Source organism: Antedon bifida, chromosome 6 (genome assembly GCF_963402885.1).
Source record: "Antedon bifida chromosome 6, ecAntBifi1.1, whole genome shotgun sequence".
Taxonomy (NCBI): domain Eukaryota; kingdom Metazoa; phylum Echinodermata; class Crinoidea; order Comatulida; family Antedonidae; genus Antedon; species Antedon bifida.
In genome coordinates this window covers 5,817,551-5,836,529 of record NC_136231.1, presented here as the reverse complement: position 1 = coordinate 5,836,529, position 18,979 = coordinate 5,817,551, and the positions used below count along the sequence as shown (strand labels likewise).

At 33.3% G+C, this 18,979-nt stretch overlaps 3 protein-coding genes across 8 annotated transcripts; 1 reads left to right on the top strand and 2 right to left on the bottom strand.

The window, feature by feature from the left end:
* Nucleotides 1-439: 439 nt before the first annotated feature.
* LOC144844760 (protein HGV2-like) lies at nt 440-7,942 on the bottom strand. 3 transcript variants are annotated; one of them, XM_078701815.1, is made up of 14 exons: nt 7,630-7,942; nt 7,075-7,185; nt 6,665-6,828; nt 6,260-6,388; nt 4,989-5,032; nt 4,641-4,717; nt 4,150-4,369; nt 3,061-3,148; nt 2,331-2,416; nt 1,896-1,952; nt 1,730-1,777; nt 1,466-1,531; nt 1,210-1,320; nt 440-798 (listed from the first exon to the last, which is right to left on the bottom strand). In XM_078701815.1, the coding sequence occupies exons 1-14, from the start codon at nt 7,776-7,778 to the stop codon at nt 739-741; spliced, it is 1,410 nt and encodes a 469-aa protein (XP_078557941.1). In that variant the 5' UTR covers nt 7,779-7,942; the 3' UTR covers nt 440-738. The 3 variants fall into 3 exon arrangements, with proteins under 3 accessions (XP_078557941.1, XP_078557940.1, XP_078557942.1); XM_078701814.1 differs by having other exon boundaries at nt 6,032-6,388; nt 7,630-7,941; XM_078701816.1 differs by lacking the exon at nt 6,260-6,388.
* A 434-nt stretch (nt 7,943-8,376) lies between these two features.
* Nucleotides 8,377-15,755, top strand: LOC144844159 (transcription factor BTF3 homolog 4-like). Of its 2 annotated transcripts, XM_078700908.1 has the most exons (6): nt 8,377-8,465; nt 9,659-9,709; nt 9,909-10,099; nt 12,904-13,050; nt 13,741-13,858; nt 14,589-15,755. In XM_078700908.1, the coding sequence occupies exons 3-6, from the start codon at nt 9,923-9,925 to the stop codon at nt 14,630-14,632; spliced, it is 486 nt and encodes a 161-aa protein (XP_078557034.1). In that variant the 5' UTR covers nt 8,377-8,465; nt 9,659-9,709; nt 9,909-9,922; the 3' UTR covers nt 14,633-15,755. The 2 variants fall into 2 exon arrangements, with proteins under 2 accessions (XP_078557034.1, XP_078557035.1); XM_078700909.1 differs by lacking the exon at nt 9,659-9,709 and having other exon boundaries at nt 8,453-8,465.
* An 84-nt stretch (nt 15,756-15,839) lies between these two features.
* On the bottom strand, nt 15,840-18,857 carry LOC144844158 (required for excision 1-B domain-containing protein-like). 3 transcript variants are annotated; one of them, XR_013612395.1, is made up of 6 exons: nt 18,809-18,850; nt 18,205-18,314; nt 17,487-17,691; nt 17,031-17,119; nt 16,267-16,804; nt 15,840-16,195 (listed from the first exon to the last, which is right to left on the bottom strand). XR_013612395.1 is itself a non-coding variant. In XM_078700907.1 (5 exons), exons 1-5 carry the CDS (start codon nt 18,718-18,720, stop codon nt 16,723-16,725), a joined length of 489 nt encoding a protein of 162 aa, XP_078557033.1. In that variant the 5' UTR covers nt 18,721-18,857; the 3' UTR covers nt 15,840-16,722. The 3 variants fall into 3 exon arrangements, 2 of the variants coding, with proteins under 2 accessions (XP_078557033.1, XP_078557032.1); XM_078700907.1 differs by having other exon boundaries at nt 15,840-16,804; nt 18,718-18,857; XM_078700906.1 differs by having other exon boundaries at nt 15,840-16,804.
* Nucleotides 18,858-18,979: the final 122 nt, after the last annotated feature.

The following is an 18,979-nucleotide window of genomic DNA, read 5'->3' as shown; positions in this document are numbered from 1 at the left end:
AAATTAGATCTAAAAAACGTAGAGAATGGGACTTAATACAGCGAATAGTTTCCAAACATCATGCATACTATGTACACACTTGTCATCACCATCTTGAAGCAAGATGGTTGCAACAATTTAGACAATATACACACTTGTCATCACCATCTTGAAGCAAGATGGTTGCAACATCTTGAAACAAGCTGGTTACAACAATTTAGGCCTACACACTTGTCATCACCATCTTGAAGCAACATGGTTACAACAATTTAGACACACACTTGTCATCACCATCTTGAAGCAAGATGGTTACAACAATTTAGACACACACTTGTCATCACCATCTTGAAGCAAGATGGTTGCAACAATCTAGACACACACACACACACTTGTCATCACCATCTTGAAGCAAGATGGTTACAACAACTTAGACAATATACACAATGAAAAAAGGCAGTAATACTTTCATGTTTGCTTGTTTTATTTCTACAAAAAAATCAGATGACAACATTTGCAAGAATAACCTGAATCTACTTGTATATTCACATAATTTTGTTGGTAACAAAAGCCTTTCAAGACATGTAGGGTCAGCATAACAACTATTTACAGACAAATTTTGATATTGTTTACAATAATTAGTTCCTGAACATAAAAAAATACAAGGAATTGTGATTAAAAAAAATTTGGCAGAACATAATATATTTACAAAGATTTCAGAAGAGTAATTTCAATGATTATTTGGCCTTTCAATTATATTTATTAAGTTTCCATGCTGCATTCTTTTGCCGCCAAAACATCTTCAACCGTCTTCTGTTTCACCTGAAATGAAAATTAACAGAAAGTTAATGAGTAAATATTATCAATATCACTATGAACTTCCCTAATGTGGAACAGCCCTTTTAAAAAATTTCATACGCATCCAACAGCGAGCACAAACTCACCTATTACAAGGTGGATAAACTATTTTATAATTTATCATGCTTATAAACTAGGTGTCATTTGAGGCTTTGGGAGTGGAGTTGAAAGAGTTGCGAGTTACAACTCTAGCACTAGGTCAGGATTGAACCCTGGATTGCGAGGGAAGCACGTTAACCACCAAGGTACAGCTCCACTTTTATATCTTCCACACAAATAAAGTTACAGAAATACTACACAAAACTAAATTTTATAGTGGGTTTGGGTGGACTTGATTATTAACAAGGCCGGTGAATAAAAATCTGATTTGCGAACCTTTGCTTTGTCGCCATTAGCGTCACCATTAGCATGTCCATTGGCGGCCGATCCATTCGTTTCATTCTTGCTTTTCTTTGAATCGTTGCCATCATTTTCATCAGGTTTCCTCTGGATCAAAACAAAAGGAAAAACACTCAGAAATGTGGATCTGTTTTTTCTTGCCTTTTATAGCACTGTTTAGTATTTGGCAGAAAATAGAATTAATAATTTAAGTAATGCTACAAAAGGATTTAAATTTCGCAAATGTACTGACCTTTTTTCTCATTAGGTGAGAGACATCTGTGGCATTGTCCGTCTTTTGAGTTGGTTTTGCTTTGATCTTTAAAAAAAAGAAAGCACTCAATTAATATCAAGAACAAGGATATTAGACGGTTTCTCGCAATTACTATTAATTATTTGGCTTAAAATTGCATCTGGAAGATTTCAAATCAATACTTATATATTCACAATTTCAGATTTTGATTTGGCGTCATTCTGTGTGAAAGTCAATAAAATAAAACAAACAAGTAATACTTACGACATTGACGGTTGAAGATGATGAAGATTGGCCAAAAGCTGATGAAGCCTAGAAGAGAATTCATAAAATTCGTCATTAGCATATCCAAGATCAAAAGAAACAAAATGTACATCATTCAACACAAATAATAATACTATATATACTTATAACAATAATTAAAACTTACAAAAGTAGCTTTCACAGAGTCTGAGACATTTTTCTTCATCTCTTTTGAATCTTCAATCTAAAAAGGAAAAAAAAAGGTGAATAAACATATATTAGGCAAACTTTATGCGACAAAAAAAATGTGATGTCCCTATATATAGACATGATGATGTCATATCACTACCATATTTGGGAACACTTTTTTGTCAACTAGTTGTGTAGACAGCTTTATACACCGTATATGTATATAAGTAGGAGGCTCTATTAGAATACTACGTAGTCACGGAATTGAAACACACATGGCTTCAAAAAAAGCATTTCCAAATTCATAGCTAGAGGCACAGCACAGATCGTCGATGTTTTATATTAAAAGCATCTTTGTCTCGTCTGTTTTAAACCTCTCACTATGGCCTTGGCCACTCTGCTATTCAAAATTATTTCTATTTATAAAAATTACCTTTGCATTTATGTCTGGAATAAGCGCTTCAAGTTCCTTAATTTCTTTTGTAATATCCTCTGGTGAATGTTCTGAGCTGTCTTTTTCTGAAATATCAAATTATTATTATAATATATTCTATATACTGTTCTTCCAGAGGGCCCACTGTATAGTATAGTACTATGATGAGTTTGTGACAGTGGCTGTGTGTGAACTAGTACACAGGAAAAACCCCCTACTCGTAACAATCAACGAAAAGGTATAGACTGATATTTTAGTTTGGTCTCTGCCTTCCAACTTTGAAAAAATGAACCATTGGGAGGTTATATGAAACTATAGAGGGCACTACAATAGTACATCCAACCTTAGTTTGCAAAAATATTGCAATTTATAATAGTAAACATGGTATGTCGGGTGTGTCAAGGGCGGAAAATTGATGTCAATGCATTAATTTTTAAGCATCTTTATATTATATTAGTCATTTTTTTAATCTCTTATCTTAAATGTATACGTATCTGGATATTTTTAGGGTTTCTCCAGAATATCGGGAGAAATTGCATATTAGCAGAAAAGCGGGAGACGACTCGAAATATCGGGAGAGTTGGGAAGTCTGCTCTGTTCTATAAGTTTAGGGGACATGGGAAAAAATTCCTGCCATTGGGTTGCTCTGTTGACATGGATGCATCTCTTTAATAGGTCTCTTAAAGGAGTGTTCCATTATATTTGTTCAAATTACACAAAATAAAGTTACCATCTCCTTCTCCTGCTTCATGTTCCTTCAGAGTTGTATGCAAGTTCTTGATTCTCAGGTCGATCACTTTCAAAGATTTTTCATAGCTCTAATAACAAATCAAAATATTTATTTTATTGTACAGTTTTGAAGGGGAATCTCTTAAAATAGGATACAATATTTGACCAGTAAACGGGTAAATACCAAGACCAGTAAACGGGTAAATACCAAGACCAGTGAACCGGTAAATACCAAGACCAGTGAACCGGTAAATACCAAGACCAGTAAACCGGTAAATACCAAGACCAGTAAACCGGTAAATACCAAGACCAGTAAACGGGTAAATACCAAGACCAGTAAACGGGTAAATACCAAGACCAGTAAACGGGTAAATACCAAGACCAGTAAACGGGTAAATACCAAGACCAGTAAACGGGTAAATACCAAGACCAGTAAACGGGTAAATACAGTACCAAGACCAGTAAACGGGTAAATACCAAGAACAGTAAACTGGTAAATACAGTACCAAGACCAGTAAACTGGTAAATTATTGATGGAACTTTTCATTTTTAAGACAAAATGTAATAAAACTTTGCTCAGATATGCTAGGTTGTCTTCCCTCTGCACTTACTCTAGAATCACCACATGCAATACTAGAAAAGTTACAAAGAGCTAAGCCTTCATATTAAGGCCAACATCAGACCCCTGTGCAAATCATCATAGCCAATGAGAAGACATACCAAATGGAACAAATCGGGTTAGATAATTATTTTAGCCGATTTTGTGTAATAATGACAAATATTAATTCTTGTCAAAAACCTACGCTAGCTGTATTTTAATAACATTAGTGTTACCAAGTGTGAATCTAAATTATACATAAAACTAAAGGGGCCCCTATAGACAAATCCTCATGCATTCAATATCAAACAAGAGGTATGCAGGTAATTATTGTTATTTATACATTTTTTAATGCTCCATTTCTAGGGTTGCCTTTTCTTGGTACCTAGATTTTTGCAAATTTTTTATCAGGCTTTAGGCCGTGGATATTTATATTCTACAGTCAGTACAGAACAGACTACCAATTGAACAGAAAAAATGTAAACTATGCACCTCAATTGACTTCTCAAAGTCTTTGTCAAGACCATAGACCAATCCCAAGCTGTAGTGCGTCTCTGCCAATAGCCTGTCGTCTTCATCTAAATGCTTTCCTCGCAGTTCAAGGCATTTATGAAAGTCCTTAATGCTCTGATTGTAATTTTCAGTTTCCATGCTGAGCTCTCCTAGAGTCAGATGAACATGAGCTATTTGAAGCTGTTTCTGTTTGTCTTCACTAAATAATAAAATTTAAATACAGAATGTAAAAACATTAATGTTGAATGGTTACCATTCCAGAGTTTGGCTTTTAATACAGTATGCTGCAATTTAAATCAAAAATTTGCTTCCATAAAAAAATTTGGGACTTGTTTTATAGACGGTACACTATATACTAGTACAGCATTGCAAACATTTTGTTTTATACAGGTGGAAATTAGACTGACATGTTGATTTGAACTAATTAATCCAAATGTATTTGAAAAAAAAACAAAAGAATGTCAACTTACTCTAAAAATATAACCCTGGCAAGTTCAAGCATTTCCCATGCTAGTTCAAAATTTGAGATATCCTCTGCCGTTTCTGCCTACAATAAAAAAAAAACATTTATTGTCTTACATAAATTACTATTTAAAATTAAATATGGTTCCACAATTTTATTTAGAAATTTCATTCATTTCATCTTAATTTTGTAAATATATCAGTAGAGTAGCAATAGTGTGAAAAAAGAGTAACAAAGTTTACATCAATATTATTAGTACTATTAATAATGTTAATTTCATAATATATTCACGGAATGGGGCATGCAAAAGATTGTTGTAGCACATAAAGAAGAGAGTTTTAAAAGATATATTTACTTCATCATCAGCGGTACTTTCATCCTTGCTGCCTCCAGCTCCATCTAAAAAAATAATTATATAAGATTCAGCAACTGTGGACAAAGAAAGGGGTTAAATATAACGCAGTGGATGCATCTATCTATGCCTAGTCGTGGATCCAAGCTAGATTCTATATCTACGCCTACTCGAATGCCCTCGTAAACAAAAAAAACAAAAAACCCTTCTAGGAAAAGATGGTCAATAAAGATGGCGAGTGAAAAAAAGAAAAAAACACAAGTTTTGAAACCTAGCCTAACGCTACAGCATTACATTGCTAAACCCAGGCACTATTCATTCAGCGATCCAACCTGCTTACAATGCACCAATATCATAACATAGTATTTTACCAAAAGCCATAGAGGGGGCTATATAGGCGTAGATATAGCCTGGAAATTGTATTATTTGATATACATATTAAATAGAATTAAATATGTTATTGTTAGATTATCACAGTCAAAATGAATAGTAAACAAATGTACAACATTAATTAAAAAAAATTATTACAATGGGCCCATTCAGGATAAGTTGGCTTCATGAACCAATTAACGCTAAATTTGGTGGGTACAGTAGTTACCAACCTACCGTCGGGTGCAAGGCCATTACCATAATAGCAATATGCTTCAAAACTATACGGTAATATGGTTTTTAATTAACACATTAATATACACAATATTACAAAAATACAGGAAACCCATATTATGGGGGACACCATTAGAATCCTACAGTGTGTCCTCAATAAGTGTTGAAACATATATTGGCAGTTATTTTCAAGGGAAAGGGTCCCTAAATGAGGGTGTTTCCAAAGAATTCCAAAAAAAGGATTCCACTGTTTGTAAATTATATAAAAATTGTAACAAAATATCACAAAATTACCAGACAGAAGAATTTCAGTTAATGAAAATAAGTACGAAATATTCAATACATGAATTGGAAAGTGCATTATATTAATACTGAAAGAAAAATGACACGTTAATTGTTAGGTTTGAACTTGGTGCGTCGACGGTGCCATCACATTTTCAAACCTTTTTTGGCGCCATCTTTCGCCTTTTTAGCACTTTCGGCTTTATCAGAATCCTTGACATCTTTTTTTGTGTCCGATGTTTTATCAGCAGCGTCTACTTTTTCTTTCACTTCTTTACTGGTGTCGGTCTCCATTGCTTCTTCATCTTTCTGCTCTTTTTCCTTTTTTTCCTCCGCCACCTTACTCTCTTTCTTACTCTCCCCGTTGACCTTAACATCAACATCCTTACCATTCACAGCAGCTTCCTTTACATCACCACTTGCATCGCTTTCTTTTTTAGCATTTGCCTTCTTTCTCTCCTCACTGTCCTCAGCCATGGCACTGTACACATCTTTAAATATCTGTTCTCTTTCAGGTCCTGAGGAATTGATTGCAAATCGTCCATTAAGCTCTGTCTACACTCTAAAAAAGTGTGATGTGCCCAAATATGGTAGTGATACACATCATCATTTCCATATATGGGCACATCACATGGTGGGGATGGGTGGTTTGTTTTAAAATAAGCTACCATTCACAAAAGCTTAGTAATTTGCTGGATTTGTCTTAAATACAAGTCCGGAAAGTAAATTTTGAGCCCTGCAAATGTTTACATACAGCAGTGAGTCAAAAACCAAGAAACCCAAGTCTAACATACCTTTAAGATTGGAAGTGTCATCATCGGAATCAGCATCCTCTGGTACGCCATCCAAAGCATTCCCAAGCACGCCAGTCTCCATACGAGCCAACTCCAAAAGGGCAGTGCCATATTTGAAGTATGCTTCCCCGCATTCATGTGCAGTTTCTCCATATTTTGAAGCTCTTAAATACAAAAAAACAGTTTAAACATCAATATAGTTGTACTATTTACAGGAATTAAAAGTTTATATTGAATTTTTAAATTTCCAACATTCCAAACCACAAAGTGATGTCTATATTTTTAATGGATTTGATTTAAAGTTTTTAAACTCATTTTTAATTGTAATAACTTTAAAAAGTGCAATATTTCTTTCTAATAAATGTATATACAAAAACCCAAAGCATTCTAATTTAGCTACTTCCACCTACAGAAGTCCACTTGCTTCTTGAAAAGCCTGCACTGCTTGAAGCACTTCACCAACGACAAGATTCCTCTTCCCTTTTGCCATAAGTGTCTGGGCAACTTCATCTATGTCAACACTAAAGAGGGAAAAAGTACAAATTAATAAATATGAACATACAGTGGTTATATAAAATACTACAAATCAATGACCACACCACAAAAAGGCAGGCTTCCAGGGTTTTCCCCGATTAGAAGAGCGTCAAAATATTTTGTTAATTTTTCGGTTTTCATGTTTGACGCACCGAGCAACGTCGTCGGGAAATGATTCTGTGCCCGCTTAGAAATGTGCATTATTTACTTCAAAAATTGTTATCATTATCAAGGCTATCTGAAAACAACATCCTATATTAATTAATATTATTATATACTTTTATTAATAATAGGCTGAATCCCCAATATTACTGTAGGCTACTACACTCTACTAGTACTATCTAGGCCTGGCCCTGGGCTAGTTTAGTTAGGCCTAGTTATTTCTCTAGGTTATGTAGGTATAAAATATACGGCTAAATAGTAATACAGACCCTTCATCCCCGGTTTCTTCATCAGCTGAGGTGCTGCTGGCTGCCGCAGCGTTATCTTCTAGATTTGTCATTGTTGCGTCGGTAGTGGTGGTGCTTTCAGCTGCCGCTGGTGCATCTTCTTCTGTCTTTACATCGTTTTGTTCACCCATTGTAAATTGTATAAAACAACTTTAATCAAATCAAGAGAATAAGAAAGAATTCTGTAACAAGTAGATAGTATTGTAAATTACAACAAAACAAGCAAGAATGAGAATAAACTGAACTAAAGTACGGACAGATTTGGTCTGACTGCAATTATGACGAATATTTCGCGCGTTTCGTTCTTAAACATGCCTGCCGTTCTATGAACTGTACATATTTGTACCCCTCTATTAACAAATTCAAAAATAACAAAATATCTACTATAATGATTTTAAAAGGTGGAAAACACAATTATACATTATTTTTAAACAGTTAATATTAATAATATTCATTTTAAAGTTGAAATTCTGTTTATTTAAAATATAAGGGAGGATATCAAAATCATAGAAGAGCCAAGTTTAAGGTCAAACTACTAAAGTTCATTATACAGGTGCAATTATTTAGATTTATTTAGGGATTTATTCTTATTGAAATTAAATTGTTATATATGAGGAAACTAGTATTTTTTAAGTTATGACACATTTTAAGAGTTAATATTTTCAAACAAAATAGACATACGCATATTCCTTGTTAGATTTTTAGAAAACTACATACAATTTTTTAATCTTCCTCACTACTAAATGAACTTGATCATGACCCTATTACGTCATTTCCAGTTCATATTCGCCATTTTCTTAGAGAAAGACATTGCGCACGTGAGTTTTAAAAACATTTAATATATTCAAATTACGTTGTTTATAACATTATATTTATGATTACATTTGTAGGTATGAAATATGATATTTCTAGTAATTGTTTGGTATGTTGGTATAAATGAATTATATGGTGAAATAGTAAACAAATATGTATTTTAAGTAGGCCTAGGCCTTCCGCACCCATTTGTGGTTTGTGATCGTGCATATCCGACGGTAAAACGCAGTCTCGAGCGAGCAGAAAACTGCACGGTTCAGTAGTAAAGTAAGTCCAGAGCCTAGTTCACTTGGTAGGTTGGTAGCGAGGGTAGGGGTAGATTTGATTTTGGTATTCGATTTATACACACTGCTCTCACTTCCATTGACTGTTTGGATGTTGCTTTTAGTTTTAATTAAAGTTTAGGCCTAAATAAATACAAGTTCAAAAGACAAATAAATTACAATTCTATTCTATTCTAAACCTAGTTTTTCTATTTAATATTTAATCAGATATTTTTTGCAATGCCAAATATGGGAATGAATGATGTGTGATTTAATTATGAATGATCGGATTACACTGTATATTGTATTGTACATGAAATAACAAATAGTAGGTGGGCTCTTGTCTAGTACTAGCTAGATAGAGGCCTAAACTAGGCTGCTTGCTTTTGTCATTCATTCAGTCAGATTGATGAAAATACAATAGAAAAACTAACGTAATGTAAAAATAAATACGCCACAGTTCCGACACCCAAACTGAAATGGCAATCGTAAAAAAATCTGACATGGTCATATGCTAATAACGCTGGGACGATCGGGCATTCGACCCTCTAAACCTAAAAAAAAAGGACATCCCCCCAAGGGAATGGTGGGTAAAGACAATGATGGGTAAAAAGATGGTAAGTAAAAGACAATAGTGTTTTAAAACAAATTTGTGAATGGAACCTACAAAATCATTCGATTCCTAGCCACACCACTAAGCCAGCCAACCAGTCGAAAAAATTGGTGTTAAACTTTGTACATGAGTTTATAAAAATGTGCATGCATTTTCAATTGACCAATCAATTGCATTCATTCTGCCGGAACCCTATACATGGCGAAATAAATTGGCCTACTCAAATTTGTCCACCATGAAAGAAAAGTTCTAATAAAACAAATACTAGGTATACAATAATATTAATAAAATTTATTTTTGCTTATCTATTATTTTAATTTAGGTCTGTTTTAGTCCTCTACAACAAAGAATTGCTCATTTTCTAATTTTAAAGGTAATTAACATTTTATACTGTTTTAAATTCTATTCTAGTTAAGTTGTATTTTCATATTATACTGTACTGTAGATTATAATTCTGTAATAATAATTAATTGTTGTCATTTTCCTAAAACTGATTGAGTTGATCCAGCTATTATTTTATAATTTGACGGGAAGCTCGGATCCAAGTTTAACATTTAAAACATTTTATATAGATAGTTATCTAACCATGAATCAAGAAAAATTAAATAAGTTGAAGGCAAGTGCAGGGCAAGTAAGGATAGGAGGTAAAGGAAGTGCTAGGCGAAAGAAAAAGGTAGTACACAAAACAGCAACAACAGACGATAAAAAACTCCAAGCAACTTTAAAAAAACTACAGACTAATAATATACCTGGAATTGAAGAAGTGAGTATTTCTTATTTCGCTCACATTGGTACCACTACCCATGTTTCATTTCATTTTATTTCATTTTACCAATAACTTAAATAAAGTGGAGGAGCCTAAATGAAAGCATAGCTTGTAGTGAATAGGCTCCTCAGTCAATGAGAATGTTTTCTTAACAAATCTCATTGCGAACATGTAAGGCTTTTATTAAGAAATTATTTATTATTATTAAAAAAAACAACTGTTGTTTATGTGGTTCTTCATAATATTTAGGTGATCATTTAGAATAAAATGATCACCTATTGTTATTGTATAAAATCTTTATTGTTTTTTTCTTTCTTTTTATTGTTTCTGTACACTATTTTGTGTAACAATTATCTCAAAAAGTTTAATGTCAATGATTACAAAAATTTCAGAATATCTTTCAAATAATATAACTTAATCCTAATAAGCTTTCCAGCGTGATCACTCATCCGTGACGACATTTATACGCCATTTTGCGAAATCACATTATCAATCATATCTCCATAATTCATTATCACATATTAATGAAATTCACTACACGTAAACTTCAGATCAAGGGTAAAAATATTAGCAAATAAAAACGCACGCGCACGTAGGTTCATGCGCGTGATATCGCGCGTTAAAAATTTAAAACGCTCAAAATTAAGTTTTGATCAATTTAGAGCATGAATTAGGCCATTTGCGTGTTTTAAAAAATTACTGCGCAAAAATGCGTTTTTGCGCGCGCGATACTTAAAAAGCGTAAAAAATATGAATTTTTTTTACAAATCTCATTCTACTCACCATCCTTAGTACATTCACCAAATATGAGTCAGTTCCGACTTAAAATAACGCTATACGAGCACGTTAAAAATGACAAAATGCGCACATTAATTTTACAAAAGTTCTGAAAATGGTGAAAAATAGGTCTTTTTTAAAATGAAAATAATTCTTCAGAATGCAAGATGACCCCCGATTTTTTTAACTTATTCTGGAAGCCATTGAGTTGTAGATATGAATTCATGTACACATTTTACGTACAAAATGTTTTGACGTCATCAAATGGCCACTTGAATTTAAAAATTAGGATTTGTTATCTTTTTGTGTAGATTATCACATTCAACAGAGCGCATCTTGGTTATGTGTGCTCGAATTTCGCACAACTTTCAGTATGTGCTTGCTTAATTAATTATCTTTATCATGAGTTGACACTATCTTCATTTTAATGACGTCATCACGCGTAAAAACTTGAATAACGTAGGCCGTGTAATTTCACCTTCGCAGTAAATTTGAATATCTTACAGCTCTTCAGAATTGAAGGTTACCTTGATGATTATAATTTATTATGAAAGCTGATGAAATGTAGATATTAATTCAGCCCACGAAATTCAGAAAAAAGAAGGTCGGCAAAAAATTGCCGACCTTAAATTCGCCAAGGTCGGCAGTCTCGGCAGTTCTAAAAATAGAAAATTCACCAAGGCCTAACCTCTTGCTAACCTAAAGGCCTAGCCTCCCTAGCTATATGTTATGCAAAAAGAACTAGCAAAATTAACTAAAATATAAAAACCTAACACTAAAATTTACAAGATAAATTCTATTTGATAATTGCTGAACATCGTGGTTCTGGAGCTAGCCGTACACAGAGCATAGTTGCTTGCTTGGCATAACAGGGTATTCCCCTACACAGGTCTCGCGCTGTGCCCAGCCAGCTTGATAGAAAGCATGCAGCTCACACACAACATGATGTAATGGTTGAGTGAATTCAGGGATCATCTTAATTCCATGGTTTGTTAACTAAACACAACATGGTGGTGAATATGCTTGTTAAAATTTCAATGATACGATCCCTTAAAGTACCATGTTGTTGCTAGGAGGCTTGAAAGGAGGGATCTATAGCCTAGTTTCTAGGTCGGCAATCTCTTGCCGTCCTCTGACAATTTAAGGTCGGCAATAAGGTCGGCAATTGCCGATTGCCGACGTGAAATTCGTGGGCTGTTAATTCATATAAAAATTAAGCCTATCGGATGTTGTGACGTTAACATATGGCCAGTTGAAGTGAAAAAGTAGTTTTTTCATATTTTTCGTCAAAGTTATACACAATTCAAAGAGCGCGCACAGCGCTTCTACGTGCCAAATTTTTTTCCAAATCTTATATTTTTTTGCTCAATTAATTATCTTTCGAAATCGTCATCTTAAAGTTTAGTTTGATAACGTCATCATGCCAAAAAATTAGAACATGTGTGTCCCGTAATTTCACCTATGCTACACTGTATATAGATATACAGTATATACTGTACATATTGTATATGGCATATAGGCACAACTCAGCACTATAAGCATATAATAGGATGGCATACATCAACATTTTCCGATCGTATGTTAACGTACGTGCATGTTTAAAAAAAATTAATTTCAGTAAAATGATAAAAATGATCACCTATAATTCGTCAAAGTGACGAATTAAATTCTAGTTTAGATTATTTTTATACTATTCTACAGAATATTTTTGATATGTGATATGTGACAGTCTTTTTGAGGAATCATTCCCCTGTTCCCATAACTTGCTATTGCCTAGGTGATTCACTTGCAGTTAACAATGACATACAAAATATTTTCCCAAAATTTTATTTTTTCACCCAAAATAAATTTAAAATTTTAATTTGTTTTCATAAATTATCTTCATTTATAGTCCTAATAAATTAATCCATGTTAAGTGATTTTGATGTTTTTTCAGAAGGTTCTTGGCTTTTTATTTAGGAGTTGTAATAGGCTGATCACAATCTAATCTGTAAATTGGTGATATACACTTATTTTCATTGCAGGTAAACATGATAAGAGATGATGGAACCTTAATTCATTTCAATAACCCAAAGGTCCAAGCTTCCTTAGCTGCAAACACATTTGCTATCACAGGACACGGAGAAATAAAAAAAATTACAGAAATGCTCCCAGGAATCCTAAGTCAACTCGTAAGAATGAACTTTAGTATGGTGTAGATTTAGGATACTACTGTATACACTTGAAATACAGTACTGAAATGCTTATTATAATACTTACTTAATCAGGGATATACCCATGCTGAACCCTGCCAGCCACAACTTAAACATTGCTTACCTGACACCGTTGGGCTGGCCTACTATGTCTGAGAATTTGGGACCCCTTGCTTTGTAAGGAAAGTCTCATTTTGAGAGAGGTACTGATTTTTAGATAGTCGGGTATTAGGAGGGTTGACTTTTTTACTTATTTGACCTTTCACACTTCTGATTAGCAAGCACAAGTATCTTATTTTTAATTAATTTGATTAGCCATATTTATTATTTCTTTGATACCTGCTTACCAAATTTGTACTATTTGTATTTGAAGAATTAAATAAAAGAATATTATGTATATCAATACTAGGCACAAAAGTAATACAAATAGATTACAAAAATACTATTATCCAATGATATGAATTAGTTAACACTTCTGCAAATCTATAGATTATAGATTAGATCAACTTTTAGGCTTTTCTTTTTGTTATTTTTATATTATATATATTTTATATTTATATCTATATTTTCAATCCTGTAATTAGTGTATACACTGTTGGATGTGAAAGAATAAAATACAAAAAATACATATGAAAAATATTATAATATTATTTATTCTGTTACTTTTAGGGAGTTGATAGTACTGCCACATTGAAAAGCTTGGCTGAAAGTATTCCAGGCATGCAAGATGTTGCACCTTTGGCACCAAAACCTGATGAGATTGACGAAGATGACGAGGATGTTCCAGGTAAGATGTTAACAAATGTGTGAAAAAATGTGTTATAAACAATTTAATTATGCACTTGTCAATTATATGACCCACTATACGACCCCTGGGAGGGGTGCGTCATTTACAAATAATTACTGATTCAGGGGTGCGTCAAAAATCCTAGATGGTATGTGACATCAATGAACAATGGTGTGTCAATGTCTGTCACTTTACCACACACCATACCATAAACAACATGGTCACAGCGCGTCAAAATGGGTCCCGGGGTCGTATAGTGGGTCATACAATTGACAAGTACATTAGCCTTGCTTTCATTTAAATATATATAATTAGTATTGAGCGGTGTATTGTCTACAGGCTAGCTGGATGTCTTCTGTTGTGCCTAGTGTCTATTAAGTTTTGTTCACACTAGGATACAACGCAAGGACGTTAGCATGCAGCAAGTAATCTGACCAATCGTGATGCGTTGGATCATTCCAACTGTCTCTTGGAATTGCATCTAAGTGGGAAGCAAGCTTTAAAAATTAACAGCACAAGATTAAAAGTTACAGCTAGTAAAATTTGTTTGCTTGTCCACACATGGAAAGAACTTGACCAAAGATGTACTTTACCTTTTGGTCAAGCCTCCCTATTCAGTGTGGTTGCTCCTCTTATTTTGTTGATGACTGAAGCCCGCACAGATTTATTTCATCCGTGAGAAAACACCACTTCCTTCAATGAAAACTAATATTAAATATTTATTTTACAGATTTGGTTGAAAATTTTGATGCGCCTTCTAAAGAAGAGGATTAGGCTTCAATCGTAGATTAAATGCAAACGCATTCCCGCCAAACACGCATAACCATCTCCAGCAACCTGAATGTATTGCCATATCAACTAATGGCGCTGTGGGGGCTGATTTCATAACCTATTGTTAAACTTCTAAGCTAAGGAAACTAGAGGCAAATTAATTTAAAGCATATTCTAAAACAGCTCAAATGATATTATTATGTAAGATTCTGTGCAAGGTATCAATGCCTGTCTGTCACTGTGGGACAGTGTTCTTGCTTACATTGTGTTTCTTCAACCGAAAGAAAATTATACTGTATATTAAATTCCATTAAAAAAAATCTTACACTATATTGTTTTATATTAAGGGTATGTGAATACTTTTGACTGTTACTTTTTAATGTTAAACTAATTAATATTAAACATGATTCCAATTTTTTTTTACTCCCAAATATTAAACGATGCAATATGTTTAGCATCTTCAGTGTACAGATAAAACAAAGCCATGGCGCATTTTTAGATTTCTTAGAAATTAGCGTGTGAAAAAGAAATTGATTTTTAAACAAGGAACAAAATAAGATACTGTACTCGAGTGAGTTCTTGTTCAAATATTATTGATACTCATTTTGTTTATTGCATGTATGTATCTGGTTTAAAATGAGATATACGTGCTCTCTTACAAATTGTTTCATATGAAATACAATAAGTTAAACTTGATTTGAATGTGTGAATGTATAGAACAGTTTCAACCAGCATAGACAATTTAAAAAGGTGTTGAGCATTATTAGTTATTAAAATTTGAGTATTCGATTGGGACTTTAGGTCGGAACAGGAAAGCTGTTGCATGTTGTTTTCTATTCGAGTGATAACGCAAAATTGTTTGGTTTGTATGTAGTGTTCAAAATACTCCTCAACTAAATACACAATGGATCTTCTCAATCGAATACAGCAAATGTATTAAAGATGGAACATCTGTAGTCAGGCTTAAGGTCTGTCCACACTAATGATGTTTAACTAATTTAATAATCTATGCCTGGTTGCATAATCATTGTTCCGAGGTGGAAACCCAAATGATTGGTTAACACAGTAGTTTAACAGTTGTGGTATTTTGTACGAGAGAATAAAAAAAAAATGATCTGTGGAATAATTGTATAAGTGTATTTATTGGAGATGTTCATCCAGTTATTAACTTGATCAGACAAAGGTTTTTGTTACCATCAAATTTGTAGTTTTGATCTTATTTTGTGTACATCTGCCTTTCTGCAGTGTAGGGGGTTCTGTGATGGGTTTCAGAATTTTCTAGAAAACTCTGATATCTATGTTTTCTAGACACTCTTTTGTGAAACCTCACGAACAGTTATCGACGCAGATGATGTACTATGGACTTGGTCACCAGTTGGATAGTAATACTGAATTTGTCACCAGCATAATTTGTTCGATTCAGCTTATAGTGGTGTGGTACCCTTGGAAAAACATTAGGGACTTTACGAAACATGACGGGAAGCCACAAGACAGTGTTCATGAATAATTTATGCATGAACTTTAACAAAGTGGGTGGAGCTTAGCGTGAAATTCAGTCGTCTTAAACTTTTTGAGGACGATAAAGTTGCCATTTTCCTGTTTACGGAGAACGACTAGAAATAATATATATGTATAACCTTAAATATACAGTTCAAATTACACTTAAACATGGAATTTTCAAAACTCTAAAAAATATTTGAACATATTTGAAATTTAATTGTTTAATGAAATAACATTTTTATTGGGTTAAAATGGCTGTGTTAAAAGCGGCGTTTGAATGCGGGGCCCCTAGCTAGGAAGGCTAGGCCTATGCTGTATCACCAGAGCCAAGCGATTCAGAAGGGCCCTGCGCCACGAGATAGGGGAGGGATCGGAGAGAGAGATACTGCCGGTTATCGTCTTCGCACAGGGTGCGTAACTAATAAAACGGCTATGTTGACTGTATATGATTTTACGCTCTATCGAACACAGGATATTCGTCGTCCTTCCCTAAACGTCATGTTTTGTAAAGTCCCTATTAACTTTACATGTTGACTTGAGACTAAATAAATATACGCCAAGACATGTTGACACTGCCATTTATCTGTTTGACGTCAATCCTGGTCTAATAAATCTTCTGTCTCGTATTTCAAATTTTCAAGATGTTCAGCAATTTCTTCTAACAGTTTGTTCAACCTGTAATATAACAATTTGAAAAATATATTTGAAAAATTATTCTAGTAAGTATTATTTCATTTATTGTATGTACACATTTTTTCAATGAACATTAATATAAATGAAAGGTAGACAAAAAAAAACAGAGCTTGAATGATAGGCCTAGGTCAAATAAACTAAATTAAATAAATGCAATATTTTATAGAGGAGTAACAACACATAGGTTGAATACACCCAACAGGCTTACCGCTGTTTAATAAATATCATCAACTCTCGAACATTTTCATCATTTGGAATGTCCTGCATGTTCTGCTTAGCCAGTTGCAATTCAGCAATCTGAAATGAAGAAATCAGTTAAAGAAATATTAATTTATTCACTGGAAAAAATAAAACAACTTTTGATAGCTAACATAGGGTAGGGAGGGGTTTGTGTGATATGATATATGATATGATTACATATTGTGAAAGGTGGTGGGGCATGGACAACTTTTTTGAGGAGATACTGTAGGAACAATGGTTGACAGTTTTTAAGCACTGTCTACACTATCAAACTTTATGTGATAAAAAAATGTGATGTGCCCATATATGGACATGTCATGTTATATCACTACCATATTTGAGCATATCACTACCATATATGGGCACTTTAATAGTGTAGACAGAGATTTAAGCCTAAAAACTTCTTTTGGAAAACTTTCATTACCAATTCAAGATGTTGTTTCTCCATCGTCTGTACTTGAGTTAAGCAATCAGCTACTGCGATCTTTTCATGTTTGTCGCGAAACAACTTTTCTATTAAAATGATACGCTGGGAAATACGATTGAAATCCTCTGTTATACTATGCACTTTTTGTTTGTAACTTGGAAAATCATAGTCTGGTGCTGTACTGAGGTATGCTGTATGTGCACTAAGAAATGAAAATACATTATTCATTTAAGTCATATACAAAGATTATGAGATGCAAAAAAATTCCATGACTTTTTCATGGATTTTAAACAGTTTTATATGACAGGTTAAAATGTTTAGTAAAATGTAAATAATTTCTTCATTGGTTATCCGCAAGATATCGCAGATAACCCTTGCGATTGTCAGGATCTTTTTTTTTTCAACATTTGTTGTTCTTATTTCTTACTGCCATTTTTGTCCATAGAGTTTCTCTAAAACCTGTAAATAGAATATTTTGCAACTTTTTCAAAATATATATATTTGTGAAGTTGTGCAAAAAACTTTGTTTATGACATCAGAGCCATGCAGAATAAGTTATGCATGATTTTATGAAATTCTATGATTGATTATAAATATAGAACCAAAAGACATTATTCAATGAAACCTGACTTATAGGCCTACTTCATTATGGAGCAATTTTCTATGAAATAAAAAATGTTATGTTACGCAATAAATATCAGCTTTTTAAACATACTTATCTAGCATTTTAAAAGATGTCACTCTTTGCTCTTGTAATGTATAAAATTCATGAAGAAGTTGTTTGGGTTCCGAGTCCATTGGTTCAGGTTCATTTTGCTCCGACTTCTGAAATATATTATATTAAAAACAAAACTAAATTTGCAAAGAGGTCAATTGTTTTATAATACCTGTATTATAATATATTTAGTGAAGTGACTGGGTTTCCTTGAAAGTTGAATGTGTTTTTTGTTTGCATGAAAGAAATGATTTCATGACTCTCTCCCTAAGGCATAGTTAAGTTAGATATTATTATCAAGGGCATGTATTTATAATTGTTTTATTAATTATAAAGAGGCATGTATACTTGTATAAATCGCCTACTCACTGCCTATTGCTAGCTGCCATAATATATATTATAATATTAATAATACACCTACACTACACACCAATGTTTGGGCCTAACTTTCTATACACACGTACTGAAATAATAATGACTACAGTAATATATATAGGTGTTATTATATCAAACCATTTCATTTGTAGATATTCTTAAGCCTGAATGTTAATGTCGAATGCAATAAAATAAGGAATTTAATGTAATCTTTTACAGCATTTTCTACCAAGTTTTTCCAAAGATTTATCTTTCTCATCCAGCATGTAACCGATCGAATACCAACTGACCGATGGCGCTGTCGTAGGGGATTTCCCTACGTCACTGCCGACCTATTACATCATTGTTGACCTCTCACTTTCCAAAAAATCCATCCATGAGGTTTTTACATTTTTATGCT